Source organism: Erinaceus europaeus, chromosome 17, assembly GCF_950295315.1.
Source record: "Erinaceus europaeus chromosome 17, mEriEur2.1, whole genome shotgun sequence".
NCBI classification, from domain to species: domain Eukaryota; kingdom Metazoa; phylum Chordata; class Mammalia; order Eulipotyphla; family Erinaceidae; genus Erinaceus; species Erinaceus europaeus.
Window position 1 is genome coordinate 72,232,338 of NC_080178.1, and position 22,390 is coordinate 72,254,727.

General features: G+C 43.6%; 1 protein-coding gene across 16 annotated transcripts in view; it reads right to left on the minus strand.

The window, feature by feature from the left end:
• NAV2 (neuron navigator 2) overlaps positions 1 to 22,390 on the minus strand; it is a 762,517-nt gene that overhangs the window by 20,269 nt on the left and 719,858 nt on the right. For 15 of the 16 annotated variants that reach the window (XM_060177031.1, XM_060177025.1, XM_060177026.1 and 12 more), the window contains 9 exons: positions 17,959 to 18,042; positions 17,484 to 17,595; positions 15,728 to 15,873; positions 12,306 to 12,478; positions 6,751 to 6,904; positions 6,215 to 6,377; positions 5,372 to 5,472; positions 3,151 to 3,246; positions 1,403 to 1,571 (listed from right to left, as the gene is read on the minus strand). In XM_060177031.1, the coding sequence (XP_060033014.1) occupies positions 1,403 to 1,571; positions 3,151 to 3,246; positions 5,372 to 5,472; positions 6,215 to 6,377; positions 6,751 to 6,904; positions 12,306 to 12,478; positions 15,728 to 15,873; positions 17,484 to 17,595; positions 17,959 to 18,042 (1,198 nt within the window). Of the gene's footprint in view, positions 1 to 1,402; positions 1,572 to 3,150; positions 3,247 to 5,371; positions 5,473 to 6,214; positions 6,378 to 6,750; positions 6,905 to 12,305; positions 12,479 to 15,727; positions 15,874 to 17,483; positions 17,596 to 17,958; positions 18,043 to 22,390 lie in introns of those variants that run through there. The other variant, XR_009545656.1, reaches the window with a different exon arrangement.

A 22,390-nucleotide genomic window follows, 5' to 3' on the forward strand; every position in this document is an offset into this window, starting at 1 on the left:
TTCAGAGCTTGCCCAGTATACATCTCTTCCCAGGGACCGTTGAAGTGAGTCACCTGACTCATGAATCTCTTTCAGCTTAAACCCTTGAGTGGCTTTTAGTGCCTTGAAGGCATATGTTTCAAGCACCACAGGACAAGAACGGAGTCAGGTATCACCCAACAAGTAACATGAGCGTTGGGGAGGGCAAGACTTCCAAGTGGGGTTTTAGACTTGATCTCCGATGTTGCATACGCCAGAGTGGAGGCCCGGCCTCTCTCTTTCTCTCTCATATCAATCAATCAATCAATAAATCTTTAAAAATAAACAAACCAGGTTGATTCTGGCAATATTAGAAGGTCCTGATATGCTGACAACAGCAACAGATCAGGCCAGAAGGTGAGAGAGTTAATGCTGTGGTCGGATCAGTGTCTTACAGGGAAATAAACAAGCTAGAGGCCAAGCCTGGTGCAAGGTTTACTCCAGTCAGTTCCTTGAGTGGTTCTTAAAATGGAGGAGTAATGGGCTTTATAGTCCAGTGAATTTGTGTCAGACTGAATTAATAGTCTTTTCCATAGGAAAACACGGGGCTTGGTGGTGATGTACCAGGTTGAGTGCACATGTTACAATGTGCAACGAGGTTCAAGCCCTATCTCCCTATCTCCACCCACAGAGGGAAAGCTTTGCAAGTAGTGAAGCAGCACTGCAGGTGTCTCTCTGTCTCTTTCCCTCTCTATCTCCCCCTTCCTCTAGATTTCTGGCTGTCTCTGTTCAATAAGTAGATGATGATGATGATGACTATGATAGTTAAACAGGAAAACACTCTTGGCCCTCTGCTTGTCAAATGAATAATGATGTGAGTCCCCATATTTATCTGCAATTGCTCTGTACATCCCATAGAGGTGTGGGCTGAGTTCCATGGAACACACTTTGGCCTGGGGGCCATCACTGGGTGATGAGGCAATCGGAAGCCAGAACAGAAAGCAGCTCTGTGCGTGGGCAAGAGCCTCCGTGATTGCATCAGAGAGCTCAGAGCAACTGAGCAACTGAGCTCCTCTCTGGCCTAAATCAAGCCCTCGTTTCCCCATCATGGGACTGAGGCCAAGGCTGCTGGCAGAGTAATTCAGTGGAATTGGTGGAGCCCCATTTCCACAAAGTCATTAAGATTCCATCACTCAGAGTCATAAGGCTAATAGAAGCTTTTGTTAGATAATCTCAGTAATAAAATAAAATTATTTGTTGCCTGTGGTGGTTGAAAAATCCAAAGACTGTTCAGCTTGCTTAGGAAAGATTAACTGGGGGTGCAGAGTGGAGAAGTCACCCCACACATGTGAGCACAAACAAAACTGTGGCCAACTTCCTAGGCTGTGACTACACAATAGCTGAAGTTACTGACAGCTCCGACCTCTGCGGCCAGCGGGCTTACCTTTGACGGCCACAGAGATAGTTGTGTTCTCTCCGACCAGATACCCACAGGGAAGCAGCTCGGGGGTTTCAGAAGTGGTGCTGCGCTTGATTTCTCCAATGCTGTAGCCGAGAACACTGTCTGAATTCAACCCCAATTGACTCACTGGGTCAACATGGATGATGTATTCCTGGGGAAAAAAATAGATAAATAAAATAAAGACCTTGTCAAAGACACAGCTGAAGTCTACCTATGACTCATGTTTTTACCAGATGATTTACAGTTATCCTTTCTTCTTCCTCAGTAGATGCTTGAGTTAAAATCAAGCTGTGAAACAAGGGGAGAAAGGCTGACATACTGTAGGGATGATGCCCTAGTGCTACAGGCCTCTGAAAAGACAGATTTATTTAGTTAGTGCTGGGGAAATAGGGAAAACCCCAACAAGATCGTGAACGTTTAGTCTGGATGAACTGAGCGTGGAACAGGCAGCTTTGCCTAAATTCAGCTGATATCCTAAAAGACACCAGGGCCTGTCATAATTTCTGGGAATTTTATTATCTTTTTTGTTTATTGGGTAAAGAAAGCCAAAAATCTAGAGGAAGGGGGTGGTAAAGATACAGACAGACAGACAGATACCTGCAGATCCTGCTTCACCATTCATGAAGCTTTTCTCCTGCAGGTGGGGACTGGGGGGCTTGAACCTGGATCCTTGTGCATTGTAGCATGTGTGCTTAATCAGGTGTGCCACCACCTGGCCCCCCCTAGGAATTTTATATAAAAGTGATCTTGATAAGAAATTTTCTTCTTTAAACTGGCAGCAAAGAAATGAGCTCTTAGAAAAACTGCTACTCTTGATCTTTAAAAACAAAAATGTAGGGGGCCGGGCAGTGGCATAATGGGTTAAGGGCACACAGAGCAAAGCACAAGGACAGATGCAAGGATCCCAGTTTGAGCCCCCAGCTCCCCACCTCTAGGTCTGTACGTGTCTGTCTTTCTCTCCTCTCTGTCTCCCCATCCTCTCTCGATTTCTCTCTGTCCTATCCAACAACAACAATAACAATGATAAACAAGGGCAACAAAAGGGAAAAAATAGCTTCCAGGAGCAGTGGATTAATAGTGCAGGCACCGAGCCCCAGCGATAACCCTGGAGGCAAAAAACAAAAAAGCTCCTTTCAAACTAAGTTTCAAGGTTCAACTCACTAGTTATTTTCTTCCTATGCCAACTATGCATTCCTGTGATGTGCTTAGAATGCACAGAAATATAGTCATGCCAACATACTTGACATTGGTCGTTGACTGGATGTCAATGTCAACTTGTAGCCAGATTCAGAGACTCTGAAGTAAAGAATGTTGGGTAAGTTGGATCAAAGCCCCCACTGACCTTCCCTAGCCCCACTTTCTCGATGAAGGATGAAAATATGATGTCTTTGCTCAAGCCACCAGTCACACACTCAGGACACCATTTTCAGGGGAAGAGAAAATTCGGACTTTAGTAGCTCAGACAGAGGCTTGGATTATCACCCAAGGCTGAGGAAGCAATGCTGACTGGCTGGCCAGGCACTGTCAAGGGCAGATGGCAATCAGACGGTCACACCTGTACTCATTTCCTTTGTTCACTTGGGGGCCTAGAGGCAAGACCCAGCAACATAAGGGCAGAAGAAGGCACAGGTCTGAGAGATGGCAGATTCAGAACACAAAGCACCCTCTCTCCCTCCCCAGACCAGGACCCCACTGCTGGTGCATTGTTGTAGCCATCTTAAAACACTTACTTTAAACAGCCGTCTAACCACCCCATCGAGCACATCCCATTTGGTCTTTCCACTAACTCCAATGCAGCCAATAAGAAAGAGGTGCGGTCTGGAATCCTAAAGGTAAGGAAACGTATGCATGTAAAAAACAGGTGGGGCTTTCCAGACAGTTTAGCAAGGGTTAAGATGGTCTTAGAATTCCGCCAACAGCTCCAATGGGGAATAAAGTGCCCTATTTGTTTTAACATTAGATACCACTTTGACTGAATGCAATAGTGTCATGAACTTTCCCTGCTCTGTTGCTAAAACAAGCAGTCCACAGGCCAGAGAGGACAGCCTCTCTGGAATTAAGAACCATCTACCAAGAATGTACCTTGAAAAGTGCATGGGCATCATATCCTGAACCTGGAGTGCTTTCCTTTCTGTCACCTCTCCCTTCCCCAACTTTGCCAATAAACTCACCTCTTCCAAGAAGTCTTCAGTGATTAATACACTAGGCCCATACCTCATAATTTTCAGAATTATATATCCCAATTTTTTTTTCAGGTATGTATATCTAACTTGCATTCTAATTTTGTTCCCTTGTAAAATCTTGAGCAACTTTAGGACAGACATACTTCTACTTTTCCTTTCTCCTTCTTTCCTTCTTTCTTTCTTTCTTTCTTTCTTTCTCTTTGCTTCCTTCCTTCCTCTCTTTCTTTCCTTCTCTCTCCTTTTTAGTTTTTTTTTTTTTTTTAAAGATTTTATTTACTTATGAGAAAGATAAGAGGAGAGAGAAAGAACCAGACATCACTCTGGCACATGTGCTGCCAGAGATTGAATTCGGGACCTCATGCTTGAGAGTCCAAAGCTTTACCACTGTGCCACCTCCCATACCACTCTTTTTAGTTTCTTAATGTCTATGCCATTTCTTTTAATTAAAAGATGTCCAATTCAGGAAACTAGGAAAATCACAGAAATAATTTTTATCTACTTCTTTTATATTTTGATCTACACGGTTAATTCATTACACTGGATAAAAGAATTAACAAAACATTTTATTCAGTTGGGTTTCAAAATACCTGACATGTTAATAAGGACACAGAATGGAAAAGCAGGAGGTTGCAGCTGTATCTGGCAGTTCAGCAAAATCAGCACAACAAAGAGCACCAGTTTTGAGGTGAGACGACCTGGCCCCACCCTAACCTCTGCAGCCTAGGTCAGTGGTGCCCAAAGACTTCAGTGTTTCAATTATAGTCGATGTCGGAATATCTGGTGAAACAACCTCTTCTGGAAGCTATGGTGAGCAGACTGGTACAACTTTTGCAAAATGACTCATCGAAGTTTTGAAAAGTGTGAAAACTATCTGTCCATGCTGATGGCCACTAGAAGGGGTATTCACAGGTATCACTTGCATTTACTTAAGAATGCTATACAAATGAACTCTACCCCACCCCACGGTACTCCACCACTCCATGGACCAAGTTCTGAGAACAAAGAAACTTATTGGATACTTCTGGGCTAGATGATGCTGAAACTCTAATATACATGTCGGTTAGAATTTCAAGAAAAACCCAAAGGAAAAGCAAAGACTCATCAGGTCTCTTCTCCCTCATGTGAAGGATGGCCTTTCACTACATCACTTGGACCTCATCACTGACCAAAAATCACCTTTGACTGCCAGACCCCACCCCAACCCTAAAATCACCTCTGACTGGAGGAAGGTGGTGATGTGGTGGTGGTGGTGGTGGTGGTGGGGTACGTTTAGCTTCTGGCAGGCAGAAACTTCTCAGAAAACTCAGTGAGTCAGGATGTTCCTCCTGTGTCACTTTTCACTCTGTGCTGCTGCCACCTGCCTACGTCATTGCTGAGGACCAGATCAAACTAGTGCTCTTAGCTGATTTCTGTATCTTTTGTGCTCAATGTGCTTAACTGCCTGTGCAGTGCTTTGAAATATATCAGATTCATAAAAGCCATGTTTTACTCTTGTCAGGGTTTGGTTAGCTACATGAAAGCACAGTTTGGGGACACTTTTAGTGCTGCGTTACACTTTACAGATGCAAGGGGGGAGGGCAGGCCGTTGGCTCACCTTAATGAAGTCAAAAGGCTGCTGGGAATTGTGGTTAGTGAAGGCAAGCATTAGTAGCATTTCCAAGTCACTTTTGGCACTGAGGTGCTATAGATTTTTTACGATGAAATCACTACGCTAGGTAGTTCTACCTGGGGAAGGGACAGGCAGAGCAGGGAGAGGGATCCAACTAACCTCCTTCCATTTCATTTCCTCCTGAAAGCTGACAACTATCTTAACATGCCTGCCTCCTTCCTTCCGAGCCGAGCATTCACCAGTGTCATCCAGCAACATGTCTGCGAATGGAAAACATCAACAGCCTTAGGCACATGGGGATGGCAGAGCTGGCTTCCTGACACCCCTGCTGCTCGTTGGCACAGCAGCAGGACAATACAGGTGTCGCGGTACAGAGAAGAAGGAGGGGGGTCAGAAGGAGAGGGGAGAGGGCAGAATGGAGAATGCAACCACAGAAACCAATGGTGGGCCAGTCAAGAAGCCAGCAGGCTGACAATGTACCTTGCCAAATGGAAGTGCGAGGGAGACTCAACCAAAATGATAGCAACAGCAGCATTATGGGAAAAAAATAAATAAATAAACCAAAGCATCAGCCCCAATCTGCTTACAAAGAAAACCTAAATCACGGTCACTGATTATTGCACCAGCCTTGAATTCACCCCGAAGGCAGGAAGATCACAGGCCAAGCCATCGCCCATCTGGGACCTGCTATTCTGGGGTTGGTAGGCAGCCCTCAGTTTACGCGTCAGCCTCTTAAAATGGATCAAACAGAACTCGACATGGTGGGCAAGGAGATCCAAGCTCATGGCTTGATTTCAGGTGCTGGAGCAAAGCATGACAGCAGTCTAACGGCTGGGCTCATGTTGTAGCAGACGCACACCGAGACATACACACACCCTGCGTGCACACACACCTAGCACCTCTCTGTTTGATCTACTCATCTGCTTATCTTGGGGCTCTCTCTTGGGGACCAAAATACCATCCGTAGGTCCTGTTCTGCACTTGGTCCAATGAGTCACTCACCCAGGCTGGTTGACTCCGTGAGGTTCAGGCTGTGCTGGGAAAGGCCCAAGGACTGCCGGGGGGAGGCAGAGAGGGACACTTGGGAGGGGGCCCGGCTGCAGCCGCTGCCTTGAGACTCTGACTTCAGCCGGTCATTTTCAGCCTTCAGCTTCTCTATTTCACTCTGCGAAAAGCAAGGGGAAGACACACTTGTTAGGTGGATGTAATGTAGGATGCCTTCTCTGGAGGAATGATCTGAATGTTCTCTGCAGGGATTGTGTGAGTATTTACCACTGCCCCCCCAAAAAAAAAAAAAAGTTGAAAAAAATCCATAGAGAAGGCCCTTCCTGAGGTCAGGTGAAGGAGGCTGTGTGGTGTGCCAGAGGAAGTCTTTCCCAAATGAGGGTCAGGATTACTCTTAAGGTCCTCAGCCACTGAGCAATATGTGAGAGAGTCTATAAAGAGAGAGGCTAGCACAGCAGAGGGCTGCCCCCAGCCTAGCACAGTGTCCTTATACACCCCTCTCCAGCTGGGCTCTGCCACACCCTGGCTCTGACCTGCATCCTGTTCATGGCCTCCCGGAGCTGGTCCAGCTGGTGTGCAGAGCTGAGCGCCTCCAGGCGGATGTCCGTCAGTTTCATCTCCTTATCTCTCAGCTCATTTCGGAGCTGCATGACGGTCTCTGCTTCACTATCCATGCACTCTGAGATTCTAGGGGCAGAGGAATGTTACTCAGAAAAGTATCTCTCACGAATCATCTTTGACTTTTCTAACTAACACTAACCACTGGGCCATGTCAATCGTCAGTTTTGTTCAGCAGCAGCAACTTTGTTTAACCAGCTGCCCAGTGCTTCCTGGATGTGACATACCAAAGGCTCCTGGAATTCACAGATGCTACTGCTTCTCTTCTCGCTTTCTTTGAGGAAGCTGGGCAATCAGAATGGCTCTGGTATGCTTGCTGCAAAATCCCAATAATCCAGAGATAAATAGGAGCTGGCAAAAGGGGGTAGCGCCCTTTGGGGTTCAAATCCTTATCCCAGATGTGTACACAGCTGGGCCTCTGTAATAACACCACATGACCCTGGAAGTCTAAATTCACTCAGAGTAGCAAGGTCAAATGTCTGTTTCAAAGATGAGACACTCCAAGGTCAGACAGATGATAAGTGACTCTTATTTGCCCCAAAGTGGAAAGAAACCTAAAAATAAGAGTGGAGGGAGTTTGTTTCTGAACATAGTAAAAAAAAAAAAAAGTCCACTACCATAAGTGTGTTTCAAGAAGGTGGTGGTGGGGGGAGCGCATTCTTTGGTTCTCCCATGTCCCACACTACTTAAAAATGTATGGTAAGGAAGAGAAACACCTTTAGATCAGAGAGGAAGATGTGATATGGAAGCCAACATTTTACCTGAAAACTGCAATCGTGGCTAAACTGCAAAGGTGATTTATTAGCTCATGATAAACACGAGTCCCCTCCTTATTTGATTAGTTAGGTTACTCTTCAAAACACTTGGCAAATTAGTGCAAAGTGGAAGTCATAGTCATAATGAACTGTGGTGTTAGAAATGCAGGCCTATTTTAAAGAAGACATTCTGTTGATTTCAAAGTTCATTGGATTTGGAGTGAGAGATAATACAGAGAAGAAAAACTTTGACACTTCTGACTGAAGATAGAGAAAAAAGAAACCCTTCCAAGTTCATAAAGTTATAAAGCTGAAACTGATTACTTCTGAAAGGCATGGTGAACATGTGGTCTCTGCAGAAATAATCATATGGGCTTGCTCTCCAAGACCCAAGTACTGGCTTTGCAGCCAAACAAAACCTGACCTGTAAAACCGGTTGAGGGTATGGAAATGGCAACTGCCAAAAGAAAACCATTTAAAATTGTTAAAAGAGACATAATTGTATTTCAGGGGCAGAAAGGACTAGACAAAAAATTTAACACCTGATCAGCCAAATCTTTTTTGTTGCTATTTTCTTGACCTAAACCTGAACTACCATGATTTGAGAAATACAAAAAAGTACAGCCACCTTCTAATTTTAAGATCTCTCAACAACCAAGGAAGCTTTTCTACCTCAAAACCTCCTGAAGATCTTCTAATTATTCTCATTCCATACCTTTGAGATACCGAAACCCAGAGACTAAAGGAGCTAGAGACAGAAAAGCCTTTAAAATTCACATTACCCTTTTCTTCCCAACTCTGCTTTGAATAGACTGTGGTTTCTAAAGTTTAACTATAGTCATGCTTCCCTCCCCAAGTCCCTTCTTTTTTTTCCTTTCTTTCTTTTTTTTTTTTTGGTTTAGGAGGTCTGTAGGAGGAGCTTACAAAAACTGGTTCTTTCTTCAGAGAGGACTAACGTTTCCTAATGTAAATGGAGTGTAAAGTCTGAACAAAATTCCACTGTGACACATTAGTCTTAGCTACACTGTGCCCTTCACAGACCTCAGAAGCTTCGCTTCACTGCAGAGAGTAGCTGGCTGCAGTTCACACTGACCAGCACTCCACAGAGAAGCGTTATGCCCCTATCTGCTTCACACTGTCTGTGCGTTTTCCTTACAAGGCTTTCCCAGTAAGAGAAATCACATTTCCTCTGCACCCACTTTTGCAGAGCATGGTACATGAATTACTTAGTAAAGCTCAGCCAAGCAGTGACTTTACAAGTGATGAGCCAATGAGAATGAAGTAAGGGTGCCTTGAGAGTAACAGGGCACTCCTGCCTGTGTTCCACTTCCTCAGAAACCCAACAGTGAGGCCGTGTGGGAGAGATGACGCACATGATGATGGAAGCAAGCTCTTCTTTAGACTTCAGCGAAGTATGAGTTCCTTCTTCACTACCCAAGGTGCTAGGGCCCTTTGCTTTCCCCCAGCCCTGGACTTTGGTTACGTCACTGATAAATTGGTTGCACAGAACAGGCCACTCTTTGCACAGTCGTTGTCTCCTTGCAGGACCAGGGTTCTTTGTATCATTTCTAGTTTATTATTTATTTATTTATTCCCTTTTGTTGCCCTTGTTGTTTTATTGTTGTAATTATTGTTGTTGTTGTCATTGTTGGATAGGACAGAGAGGAATGGAGAGAGGAGGGGAAGACAGAGAGGAGGAGAAAGACACCTGCAGACCTGCTTCACCACTTGTGAAGTGACTCCCCTGCAGGTGCGGAGCTGGGGGCTCGAACCAGGATCCTTCCTCGGTCTTTGCGCTCTGCACCACGTGTACTTAAGCCACTGTGCTACCACCTGACTCCCCATTTCTAGTTTCTAATGACACTAATCAACAAATAATGGCTGCTGAGGACCGAGTATCTGAAGAATACTATTATATCTACTAACTCAATGAAGAAGCATACTAACTATCTCCAAACAAAAATGGGAAGGTTAGACATTGTTAGGTCTGCTCAGCTCTGGAGTCACTGTGAATTATATGCAGTGAGCACTCAATTCCTGCTTGTCCAACTTGTGGTGCACACACTAATGTAACCTGATGTATGTTTTCTTCCTCCTTAGTGTCTAACACATAATTCCAACATCTTCCTGGGGTCCTGGCCAGAAGGCAGGGCTGGTGGCATACCTAACTTGAAATGCTCCGGGTGTGGGAAAGTCTGCCTCCCACGCTGCCATTTCTTCCACCCATGGGGCAGGCAGGACTTTCTTCAGCTCTGATTCCTCTGCCTTTGGTTTCTTCTTTGAACTCCCCCTCACATCAAGACTTGCACATTCTTACGAACCCTTCAAGGTTGGAAATAAGCATTTGCTTTCTGCCTACCCTTCGGAAAATTAGACCAAAGACAAACATCTCCAGTGTCCATGGATGCTGTGGAATGTCAGAGAAGGGCTGGAGAGCCAAGAGTCTGCCCCACCCAAGCCCTATGGGGAAAGTGGTTTGGAAGGAGTGTTCTCTCTGCAGTCTGTGGGAGAGAGTCCTGTGTAGCCTTGTGCCTCACTGCAACGCTCTCTCTATCTAACTCATCCACCCAGCAGGATCTGGCCCAGTAACTATTTCCTCTTCCAAACAATGTCTTCTCCCTGTCCCTCTGTTTCTTCCCACCTCAGTGGCTGCTCTATTTTTGCTTTCCAAACCTCAACTATCGGGGCACACCAGAGCTCAATCCTTGTCTCTAGTTCTCCATCCCACTAGCCCCCTTAAAGATCCCTCCAGTTTCCCAGATCACACTACACCACATTCCTCAAGCCTCTAGGCTGTTCAGATTGGTCTCTGCAAAGTCCTCCCAGGCATCTCAAAATTAATAAACTCAAACTAGAATGTGTGGATCCCCACCCACCACAGAAACAATGTCTCCACATATCCAGGTATCCCAGCTGCAAATCAGAGAATATTTGAGGATTATTCTTCTCCTCACACTCCATGTCACTGTGTGTGGTTGACTTTTTTTTTTCTAGGATATATCTTAAGTCTACCAACAACCCACAATTTGCATCAATAATTCATTCTCCCAAATACTTGCATGTCTGTAAAACCAGCAGGGTAGTGCTGTCAATTTTTGAGGGATGATGGCTGGTGATATGTACAATGGTATGAAAAAAAAAAGCAGAAGAAAAGGTGGTATCAGGGGGTGCTGTGTGGGGGAAGGGCATGTATTTAATGAAAGGTACACGGGCAAAGCCTTACTAACAAGGGAACACTGGGTGGAACCTGAAGGAAGTAAGTATCTGGAAACAGTATTCCAGGAAGAGGGTACAGAATGGGCAAAATAGAGTGACGGTAGATAGTATAATGGCTATGCAAAGAGAATCTCATGCTTGAGGCTCCAAAGTCCCAAGTTCAATTCCCTACAGGACCATAAACGAGAGCTGAGCAGTGCTCTAATAAAAGAAAGAAAAAAAGGAAGGAAGGAAGGAAGGAAGGAAGGAAGGAAGGAAGGAAGAAAGAAAGAAAGAAAGAAAGAAAGAAAGAAAGAAAGAAAGAAAGAAAAGTATCAAAATGGGTAAATGCTTTGAGGTGGGATGTGAGACTAGAGCACTTGAAGACCAGCAAGTTGGACCACAGTGGAGTGAACAAGGAGGGTCATGCTACAACCATTTCCATAATAATCCTTACCCACACAAAGAGCAGACACAGCGGGAGAAATACTAATTCTGAAGATCTTGCATTCCTGCAAAAATCTCTAAAGCACCTACTCATCACTCAAAATCAGATGCAAGTTCACTCTGATTAAAGAGCCGCCCATGTTCCAGGGCCCGCCAATAGCGTCCTCCTTCCCAGAGCTCTCCCGGCTGCCTCTCAGTCACCATGCAGGCCAGCCCTCTCTTTCTCAGACATATCAAATTTGTTTTCATTTTAGGTTTCCTGTGCTACATATTTCTTGGGTAAAGGTGGCGTTGTGTTCACTGTGAGGCTGAGGTGATGGAGGCTGTCACATGCTCATCAGAGCTCATCTCCTGCCTGAGCACGTGAATGGTACTTCTCTTCTGTGAAATCCTCCTGCAAAGTTCTCCATGTCCTTCCACCACCCGCCTGCTGGCTGGGTATAAAGTGCAGGGCTTGGCCTGCTCACAAATGGCCTTGGTGTGAACCAGAAATTAACCGCCACATGAAAAGCTACTACACTGCCTTTGTTACAGGAGAGAATGCTACTGACCAGAACTGACCACTGGCTGGTTCATCCTGTCATGCTCTGCACCCCAACACACGAATTTAACCTAAGAGTGCAGTCTAAGTCCTAGCACCCAAATGAAATAAACTATTTTTTAATATTAATTAAACTTTTTTCACTACTCCTGTAACCAAAGGTCCGACAGACCAAAGTTCTAGCAAAAGTCGCTGACACAATGCAGCCCCTTCACCCCTAAGCTAGTTCATATCCACTTTCCTAGTTCAACCCTCAAGATAGGATAAGTAGACATCATCCATCTGACAAAGAAATAGAAATGGAAGTTAGACAATTTACGCAGCTGGTAGCAAGCAGAGCAAAAATCCATGTGTGTTTCTTTTCTCTTTCAACCTCTCTGGCCATAAAAAAAGAATGGAAGAAGACATACAGGATCTCAGGAAGCACATATATCACAACAGAACTCCTAGCTCTCCCTATAGATGAGAGAGTTCCTTGCATGAGAGAGAGTTCCTAGGGGCCAAATATGCCATTTGACCCTGACAGACTTACAGAGAGTTGGAATGAGAATTCCTCAGCAGTGGAGTGGAACCTGTGGACCCGTTGTGTGGCAACTTTGGTGAGGAAGGCAAGGAAGAATCTGTCATTTCCTCGATATCGGAATGAGAAGATGCCGACTTGGGGGACTTCTTCTTCCCAAAAGCTTGCTTGAAGGAGCTGCGTAACTGAATATACAAGATGGTCAGCTTGGCAAAGGCTACAATCAGTGCTTAGCCCTTGGTGAGCCAGAGACATGCAGGTCAAAGAGCAACTAGTTCTCCCACATTTTTTTCTTTTTGTTGTTGTTTGTTTTACCCACCAACGGGAAAGGTTCCCAATAACTCTCTCAAATCAGTGCATCAAGGGAGGAGGAGTTATCTGGTGTGGCAGCTCATAGGACTGAACTTGTGGGTTACATTCCATGCCTACTCTTGGTTCAAGACTAGATGGCAACAGCAAGACAGAGCCTGGCTCAGCAGCTGGGTGTCAGGAGGCTGGGGTTATGGGGCAACAAAGCAGGGTGCTCAGACACAACGACAGATGCGGATGAGGTTAGTCATATCCATGGATGGGTTAGCTTGGTATCTGATAGTAGTGCTGGTCTCGCTTACCTCATTGACCTGCAGAGAAAACGCAAGCAAAAACGGGGGAGAGGGAGGAAAAAAAGACAATTTTTAACAGAGAAAGCCAGTGGCGGGGAAAGCTTTGGACTTTTCACACATGACATGGCTAATAATAAACACTACACATGGAGGGCGGGGGGGGGGGGTGTTTCAGTAGGAAAATGGTTTTCAGAGCATGTGGGGGCATCTTCCCCACTACAAACAAGCAAGGGAGAGTGGAGCGGGGATATGCCCTACAAGCAGGGGCCTTCGGTGTTCTCTAAATGGCTGCTTCCACATTCCTATAGTCTCACTCTTTTTGTTCCCTCTCTCATCAGTCATCTCTCTACACCCTAAATTATTCTGAGGTACGTGTCCCTTTTTTTTTCCTCTCTCTCAGTAAAGGAGCTTAAGTGCTGTTCTGATGCCATACAGCTATGTAGCCACTGAAGACTTTCTGCTTAACGTGTTTGCATATATAAGTTAATACAAGCAGCAGGGAATTAGCCGTCTCATCTATTGTTCCAAAAAGTAGACACTGAAGGGGGCTGGGTGGTGATACACCTGGTTAAGTGCACATGTTAACAAGCAAGGACCTGGGTTCAGAGCCCCCACTCTCTACCCGCAGGGGGGACGCTTCACTAGCAGTGAAGCAGCTCTGCAGGTGTCTATCTTTCTCTGTTCCCCATCCTCTCTCAATTTCTCTCTGTCCTATCCAATGAAAATTAGAAAGAAAAAGAAAAAGGACAAAATAGTAACTGGGAGTAACGGATCTGTAGTGCTGGCACTGAGCCCCAGCAATAACCCTCGTGGCAATAAAAAAATGTAAATGTTTAAAATAGGTGTATTAACCATATTGGGTTAATGGGGGGAGAGAAATAATACATTAAAAATTCCCCCAAATTATGAGCTAAAAATGCTGAAAGCACACAGAATTAAAGTATGAGGTCTTCCGTGAAAGCGATGAACATATATATATATATATATATATATATATATATATATATATATATATATATATATTTTTTTTTTTTTAGCTCCAAAATGAAGTTTTGTCTTGTAAAAAGTAATTTCCTTCCTCTAATGACTTCTTCCTGCTGAAAACATATCCTGGGGGATTCCATAGTCACTGAAAAACCCAGATAATGGACTATGGTGAATTAATGGGCATTTTTCTCTCATCAGTGCCTCATCTATAATTGGGTGTGCAGTTTGTGGGTGACTTCAGATCTGGCTTCTCTACCATTTCCTACTTCTGATCACATTTCCAGAGAGTAGTCATGGAAACAGAAGACTCTGGCACCAAAGACATCAATCTAAATCCTCGCCTCTACCTCTGGTAAAATGCAAAGGGAAGAGGAGATAATACTGATTAGAAAGAATTAAGCTTTGGGCTTATCTAAGGATGCCAGTTATCCACCCTTCCTAATCATGCTGATAACCTAGTTGTCTTGAGGCAAAATAAACAGGTTTTATTTCTTAAAGAAAGTGGGTAATTATCATTTGTCATAGAAAACTTTCTCTCATCACTTTGATGATCCAATCAGACATATTTACCACATAACAGAAGTGAGAACACTGAAGTCATAATGTATGAGCTGACTAGAAGTCATCATGAGTAACAGAAAGGGGGCGTTTGGGTCAGAGTGATGAGAGCTTTGCACTGAACTGGTCTTTGAGCTTTCTGCCAATGTAAGCCAAAAGTAGCCAAAAGCTTTACCACTAGACCTCGCCACCCATCCAAGATAACACAAAACATTAAATGAGAAGCGTGTGGAAACATGAGGACACTGAAGGAACCATGAAAACACTGTGCTTTCTGGACTGACAGATGGGCTCTGCTGGTCAGCTTCAGGTCAGCTCAGCGTGGGGAAGTCCCTGTCTCAAAGACAGTGGTATCAAGTTTCAGTTAAACTCAGCCTTGACAGGAGAAATAAAAATTAGACAAGAAGCAGGTGAAATTTTCTCAGGAGAAGGGAAAGTTATGCAAAGACACCACTGTACAGAAATCAGGTAGCTCACTGGCATCTGTGGAAACAGGCAGAAATTCTGCACTGGAGACCGGATCTACTAAGTAGGCCAGTGTGAAGCACAGGCCCCAGCTAGAGCCATGTACTAAATGCTACTAGCTATTATCATAACTTAAAAAAAATGTATTGTCTTTATTTATTGGATAGAGACAATCAGAAGTTAAGAGGGGAGGGAGAAATAGAGAGGGCGAGAGACAGAGACACACCTGCAGCCCTGCTTCACCACTTGCAAAGCTTTCCCCCTGCAGGTGAGGACTAAGGGCTTGAACCTGGGTCCTTGTGCACTGCAATGTGTGCACTCAACATGATACACCACCACTTGGCCCCATAATTTTTTTTCATAGAAGACAGTCAAATCATTTGAGAGAAGACTGATCGAATTCTGCCATAAGTAACTGTGTAAGTAAATAGGTAGGGGCTCTGTTTAGTAATAGGTGGGGTAACTAGTAACACACACCTTACAAACAGCAGAAAAACTAAGCAAAAGCCACTTGTGAATAACTTTGCTCTACAATTTGGAACTTTGTGGCCAACAACACATGATGAGAAGGAAATGTCACATAGATGAAATGAAAGACAAGTACTCACATAAAGTTTATGAGACAGAAACTTCAAAGTGGCTGTGCTTGAGCCCACAACTGATTTGGGTGGAAACCTGTCTTTAAGTCATTTGTTTAGATTCATGCCCAAAGGTCTCCATCCTAAATTGAGAGCCACCCTGGGTCTGAACTGGTGGGACACTGTTACTGCGACTAGCTCTGTTAGATGGTACCCACGAGGCTTTCTTTGAAGGCACACTCACCCAGTTCTTCCTCTTCTTCTTCTTAGAGTCACTCTCTATGTTGCTGCCCACGCTGGAGTGGCTGGTGGCACTGTTGATGCTGGAGACGCTGTCAGAGGAGTGCTGTCTGCGAATGCGGAGGTCTGCAGACTGCGAGGTGCCATTTCCTGCAGACTCAAGACAGGAGAAGATCAGCAGCTGCTGCCTTAAGCCTGGTCCTCTGACCCAGGAATAACCTTCACATTTGCATTTAAATCCATATGCCCAAGGACTGCTGTCTGAGCAAGCACCTTTTGCTCTATAATGTTGATGTTAAGGTCCTTGAGTGGGTGGGTGCTATGCCCTTTCTGGACAATGAAATGAGCTCTCTCCACTTTACGAAACAGAAGTCATCACAGCCTTAGAGAGATTCCCCAGGGCTGGGTGGTGGTGCACCTGGTTGAGCACACATGTTACAATGTGCAAGAATTGGGGTTCAAGACCCTAATCCCCACCTGTAGGGGGAAAGCTTCGCAAGCGGTGAAACAGGGCTGCAGGTGTCTCTCTGCCTTTCTCCCCCTCCCTCTTCCTCTCCTCAATTCCTGGCTGTCTCTATCCAATAAAAAAAAAAGAAAGAAACTTAAAAGAGAGAGAGAGAAAGAGAGAGAGAGAGAGAGATCCCCTAATACCAGCTCTCCTCAGTTTTAGGTCAGTGCTCGGTGCTGAAATTGCAAGCTGTAGCAGTAGTCACCTATGCTGCTGTCAGCTCCTTCCTCTGCTGTCCTGCCCTGTTCTCAGAACCCTGGTGATGCCGAGTCTGTTATTTCATTTCAGGGTCTTTACAGGTGTTGCCCCTTTTTCTTTCCTGCAATGCTCTTCTCTTTCAACTCTCTGCTGGCCAGCTTTGGCTAGGCCTTTTCATTTCCGTTCTAGCATCACTTTGTCAAGATGCCTACTGTCTACAGTTACAGTGATGCCAGAAATAAGCTTCCTGAATAATGCACGCAGAAAGTTTTCCTCATGAGCAGAGTTACACTGACAGACTGATTTACGTATTTCTTTACCAGAGCACTGCTCAGTGCTAGCTTAAGGGGATGTGGGAGACTGAACCTGGGACTTGGGAGCCTCAGGCATGAGTGTCTCTTTGCATAACCATTATACTATCTACCCCCACCTGGCAGACTGATTTTTTTCTTTTCTTTCATTTTTTTTTTTTTTAAGAGCACTGATTTCAGAGTCAGAGACTTGGATTAGAGGCCCATTACTGTTTCTTATTATTTTGTAACCAAAAGAAGTGACCTTACCACTGAAACTTAAGTGTTTATGTCAGAACAATGTGGAGGAGCAGTACTCTACTCATGTTTTTGTGGGAAAAAAAAAGAGATAATTAAAACATTTAGTATCATGCTTAGAACACACTGAGTGCTGAATAAATGTTACCTGAAATGTATAAGGAGAAAGCAAATTCACTTAGGTCTTTCCCCAGACAATTAAGAGATCAGTCCACATCTCAGTCTATCCCACGCCAATACGTAAATAACAATGTTAGAAACCAAGAGCTGGGCCACACTTCACAGTACGGCCTTCTATTTCTGAGATATGTCAGAGGAGGGGATTCACTGGAATAGGTAATTTCTTATAGACTAGAATTGACTGGTTCAAAAGTGCTTGCCTTTCAGGTTCTGTCCAATGACACGGGAACCCATCCTCAGGTAGGAAGATTGCATCATATGCTATCAGGGGAGGACTGCTAGGGGCAGACAGAGCATTGGTCTGAAGGCTGTTTCTCTTTCTTTACCTTTGCAGTTGAGCTCTGGCGTGTTAATTACTCCATTAATGGCAGCCTGGGCAGCTGCGTTCTGTTTCTTTAACAGCTCAATCGTTTTTCTTAACTCATTCAGTTCTGAATCCTGAAGGACAGGAAAAAAAAAATCATTCCGTAAGGAGTTCAACTGAAGTGCAACTTAGCTTCAAAGGAGCAACAGGGGAGTGAAGACATACTATGAAAGTCGTATCTCAAACATTACGTGGGATCAATTTTCTACCTGCATCATGAGCACAGACAGTCATAGAAATGTGACCGAGATCTACTGCCAGTCCACTTATCAAAACCTAATCTAGGTCACATTTGCATTCAACAGATGTACACTATGATCAGGCTCAACTGACAGGAGTATACTAAATCTATACAATTATCCAGAGTAAGAGAGAATACTGTTTTATGCTGCTGTTAGTGCCAATGAAGGAGAAAGAAAGGGTCTTTTTTGCTATACCTTCTGCTCAGCTGTCATGGTCAAACTCTGGAGTCTGATTGTCATGTTTCCAAGACTCTGCTCAAAGGCCGCCACGAGGTGAGCCTGGAGGGAAAGAGACTCAGTCACATTATCCTGCAGGGCCAGAATTTACCTCAGGGTGCTGGTTCTCAAAGACTAAGCTCTCTCTATGGCCATAGGTTACCTCTGCCTACTTTACTGTTTTCATAGGACAGAGAGAGAAATTGAGAGGACAGGGAGAGAAAGTGAAAGAGGAGAGATATCTGCAGCATTGCTTTACCACTTATGAAGTTTCCCCCTTTCAGGTGGGAACAGGAGACTTGAACCCTGGCCTTTGTACTGTAAACATGAGTGTTCAACTTGCTGTGCTGCCACCTGACCCCATCTGACTACTTAAGACTCTTGATCTCCACTCCCTACTTAGATCCATTGTTTCAGCCATTCATGCCCCAAACACGCCATTCCTCATGCCACCAGGCCTTTCAAGCATGCTTTTCCTCTTTGCCAGTAAAGTTCTTCCCCCAACTTCCATGCCAGACTCCTTTGTATGTATCTTTCACAAGAGATCTCTGCTTGTGGTATTATGACACTTCCAGCATGGGCTGCTTTCCTCAGATTCCCTCTAGAACTATGTTGTACCCTGGAGTATGCTTTTTTATCACAATCAAGAAGACACAAAAGTCTTGTAACTGATGATTAATGTTTCCTGTTTCGCTATAGGATGAGCTTTTGCTCACAATAGACCCAATAGTGAGCATGCTTGGAGAATTAATGAGAAAGTGGTTGGCATATTTTGCTTCTTATAATCCTGGTTAATAAAAAAGCAATTGAAAGGTCCATCTGCTACCTCCTTAGAGAAATCCTCCCTATTGCCCCAGGGAATTCTGATGTCTCTCTGGGGCCGCCTGTACTTTTATAGAATTCTGTTGGAACACAACATCAGACATACCATTATTTTATATAATACTAAAACATTTTCAGTGTTGCCAATTATAATTAAAATAGGCACCCTTTTTCAAAGATGTTAAAAGTGTGAAACAAAAAACTACTTCACAGACTATCATATAATGTCATGCCTTCATGCCTGCCACCTCTTGCACACTTTTCAAGAGCAAGATGCAAATTTGTACATCCTAACATTAAGCTTTCTTCTGAGACACAGCAGTAAATAAAATATTGGTTGGCTGAGTAAAGACCATGACAATATTGTCAGCAGCAAGAATATAGAATGGATAAGCCATTCACCCCTACTTGTCTCAGTTTCTTCATCTATAAACTAGCGTCACTCATCACATACCACCATGCACAAGAGTCAAAGATATGAACATTGGACCAGAAATGATCAACTATATAGAAAAAACAAACAAACAAACAAACAAACAAACAAACATTGGGAGAACACTTCATGGTCTATGCTTCACAAATGTCTTCCAAGACTCAAGACAAAAGCAAAGAAGACAAAAACAAATCAATGAGACTACATCACACTAAAATACTTCTGCTTAGCAAAGGGTACTATCACCTAAACATAAAGCCCTACACAATGGGAGATCTTTATACAGCATACTTCAGATAAAGGTTTAATAACCAAAATATATAAAGAATTCAGTAAATTTCTCTCTCTCTCTCTCTTTCACACACACATGCGTGCACACACACACACACACACACACACACACTAAAAAATGGGGTGAGACACAGACTAAAAGCTCACTGAGGAAGAGACCCAGAGGGCTAACAGACATGTGAGAAAGTGATTAAAATCACTGATTACCAGAGAAATGCAAATCAAGACCTCAATGAGATACCATTTTACTCCCCCCAAGAATGTCATATACTAGAAAGGACAGTAACAACAAATGTTGGAGAGGATGCAGAGAAAACAGTCTGGAGATTTCACAGAACACTAGAAAGGGACTACTCTATGACGTAGCATTCTCTTCTGGGAATTTACTCAAAGGAAAGAAAAACACCTATCAGAAGAGGTCTGTGTACACCTATGTTCACAGCAGCACAATTTATAATAATTAAAACTTGGCAGTAACCTAGAGTGACTACAAGAGTTGTGATATATATATGATGGAATACTACTTAATTGTTAAAATTACAAAGTCATTTCCTTTTGTCTTAGCTTGGACAGAACATGAAGAAGACATGTTAAGTGAGATAAGGCAAAAAAAAAGAAAAGACAGGGAGTTGGGTGGTAGCGCAGCGGGTTAAAAGCATGGTGCAAAGCCTAAGGATCCCGGTTCGAGCCCTCAGTTCTCCACCTGCAGGGGAGTCACTTCACAAGTGGTATAACAGGTCTGCAGGTGTCTGTCTTTCTCTCCCCCTCTGTCTTCCCCTCCTCTCTCCATTTCTATCTGTCCTATCCAACAACGATGACATCAATAATAACTACAACAATAAAACAAGGGCAACAAAAGAGAATAAATAAATAAATATTTTTAAAAAAAGAAAAGGACAAATCCCAAAAGATCTCACTTATAGGTAGGACTTAAGAAATAAGGACAGGGAGGGAGAACACAAAGTGAAACTTGGACAGCACATGGTATATTGTGTCAAAGCAAAGGGCTTTGGGAAAGGAGAAGGTGGGAGGGGCTGAAGAGAACCCTGGGGTTCTGGTGCATGATGATGTAAAAGGGCCCGGGTGGTGGGTGAGAGGGGTCTTCAGAGATTTTTCACAGGAAGATGAGAGACTGTACCCAGGTGTCAATAACTATACCGTGAACAATTAAGCCCCAATAAAATGATTAAAAATACATAAAATAAAATAGGATCATTATATATTTTTTGTTATTTTGAACACTAAGTGAAATAAAATAAGTGCAAATCGAATATAAAGTATTAAAGAATTGTAAACAGGAATGAAAGGGTATTGTGGGTAAAGGAAACCATTTGGGAATAAGAATGTGGCAAGAGATACCATAGACCACAGGAGTAGCAGGAGAGATAACAGATGCAAGGTAACAACAGAAGAGTTCTGAGAGGTGTTAAAAGTCATTTCATCATTGTGGGGATTTCATAATACAGTTAAAACAACCTCAACTACATAGCAAAGTCTGTTGGGACCACATCCATACTTGTGGTCCACTGCTCACTGAAGCATGTCATTGTGCACAGTGGGTTACAAGAGGGGCCAGGAGAAGACACCAGAGATATGGGAGAAGTAAAATGTGAACACACATAGACCACAGGAGTAGCAGGAGAGATAACAGATGCAATTTCTTGAGATAAAGAGAACTCACAGTGGATAAAAGCAGAGGAGGGGAAAGTTGTTGCCCTGGACTAATGAGGAAGGCCAGTGAACATTTCTACTGAAGGAGGAGCCATCTGAAAGAGTTGAAGTCTCAGTTACTAACTTCAACCAACAAGGGGAACTGGCGATAAGATCAGTTACTGCAGGCAGCAATAGGGGAAAGCTGTGGTACAGCAATCCTTATAACAGAAATGGTAAATGGGCTAGCTACTTGTTTGTTTGTTTGTTCTGATCACACACCATCTCTCCATTAAAGTATGGAAATTTTTTTTGCATTTTATCATGAGGATGCATGCTTCAGTTTGACCTGAAGAATTTGGCAAAACCAAAGTCACACAGCAGAGAAAGAAATAGGGCTAGGACATAAATGATTATTATCTTTGCATTATTTCAAAAGGATGCCAAGGTTCCATTAAAATGAACTTTTTAATTTCAATTATGCATATGAACGTCAATCATTTGCTTTTTTGGACATTCATATTTTCTACTCCACTAAAAACAAAAATAAACCCTATAAAGACTGCTACTGAGAAGGTTCAAGAAAGTTTCTTGCAAGTTCAAGAAAAACAGTAGCAACGTATTTGCTCTGAAGAATCACAGGACTGCAATTTGCAGGCAAGTGAAAGGACTGACACTGTCATGAGTACTGTTTTAAGAGTAAAGGCTCATGAGGCAGCTCTGAAAGTATAGGGGGGAAGCTATTCTGAGTCTGGGTCAGAGCTACTAGACAGCCTTCTCATCAAGTGTCTTTCTCACATTCTCAGAGAAAACAAACACGAGTAGTATAAAAACACCCAAAGAGGGTGGCTTCCATAGTTCGTCCTAGAAAAAACAAACACAGCTTGGTTTGTGAGAAACATGGCAGATAATAAAACATGGTAGAGTTGGTGCTGCTGGTGTGTGGTGAGAATAAATATTTATTTTAAAACAACAGTGGTGTCAGTGGCTTTTGTGAGGAGCAAGTCACACTTGGAGTAGTGATAATAATGGAGTAACATTAATAATGGAAGGCCTTGCTTTGATTCTTCTGGAACTGAGAGTAGGGTCCCAAAAGGCCCAATGTTCAGCTCTTTGAAGGGTTCTTGGAGGAATTAATTTAAGTGATTGATATGTAAATTAATCACTAGTCTTTGATTAATATGGAGTTGCATTTAATAGTTGTAGCTTTTATCA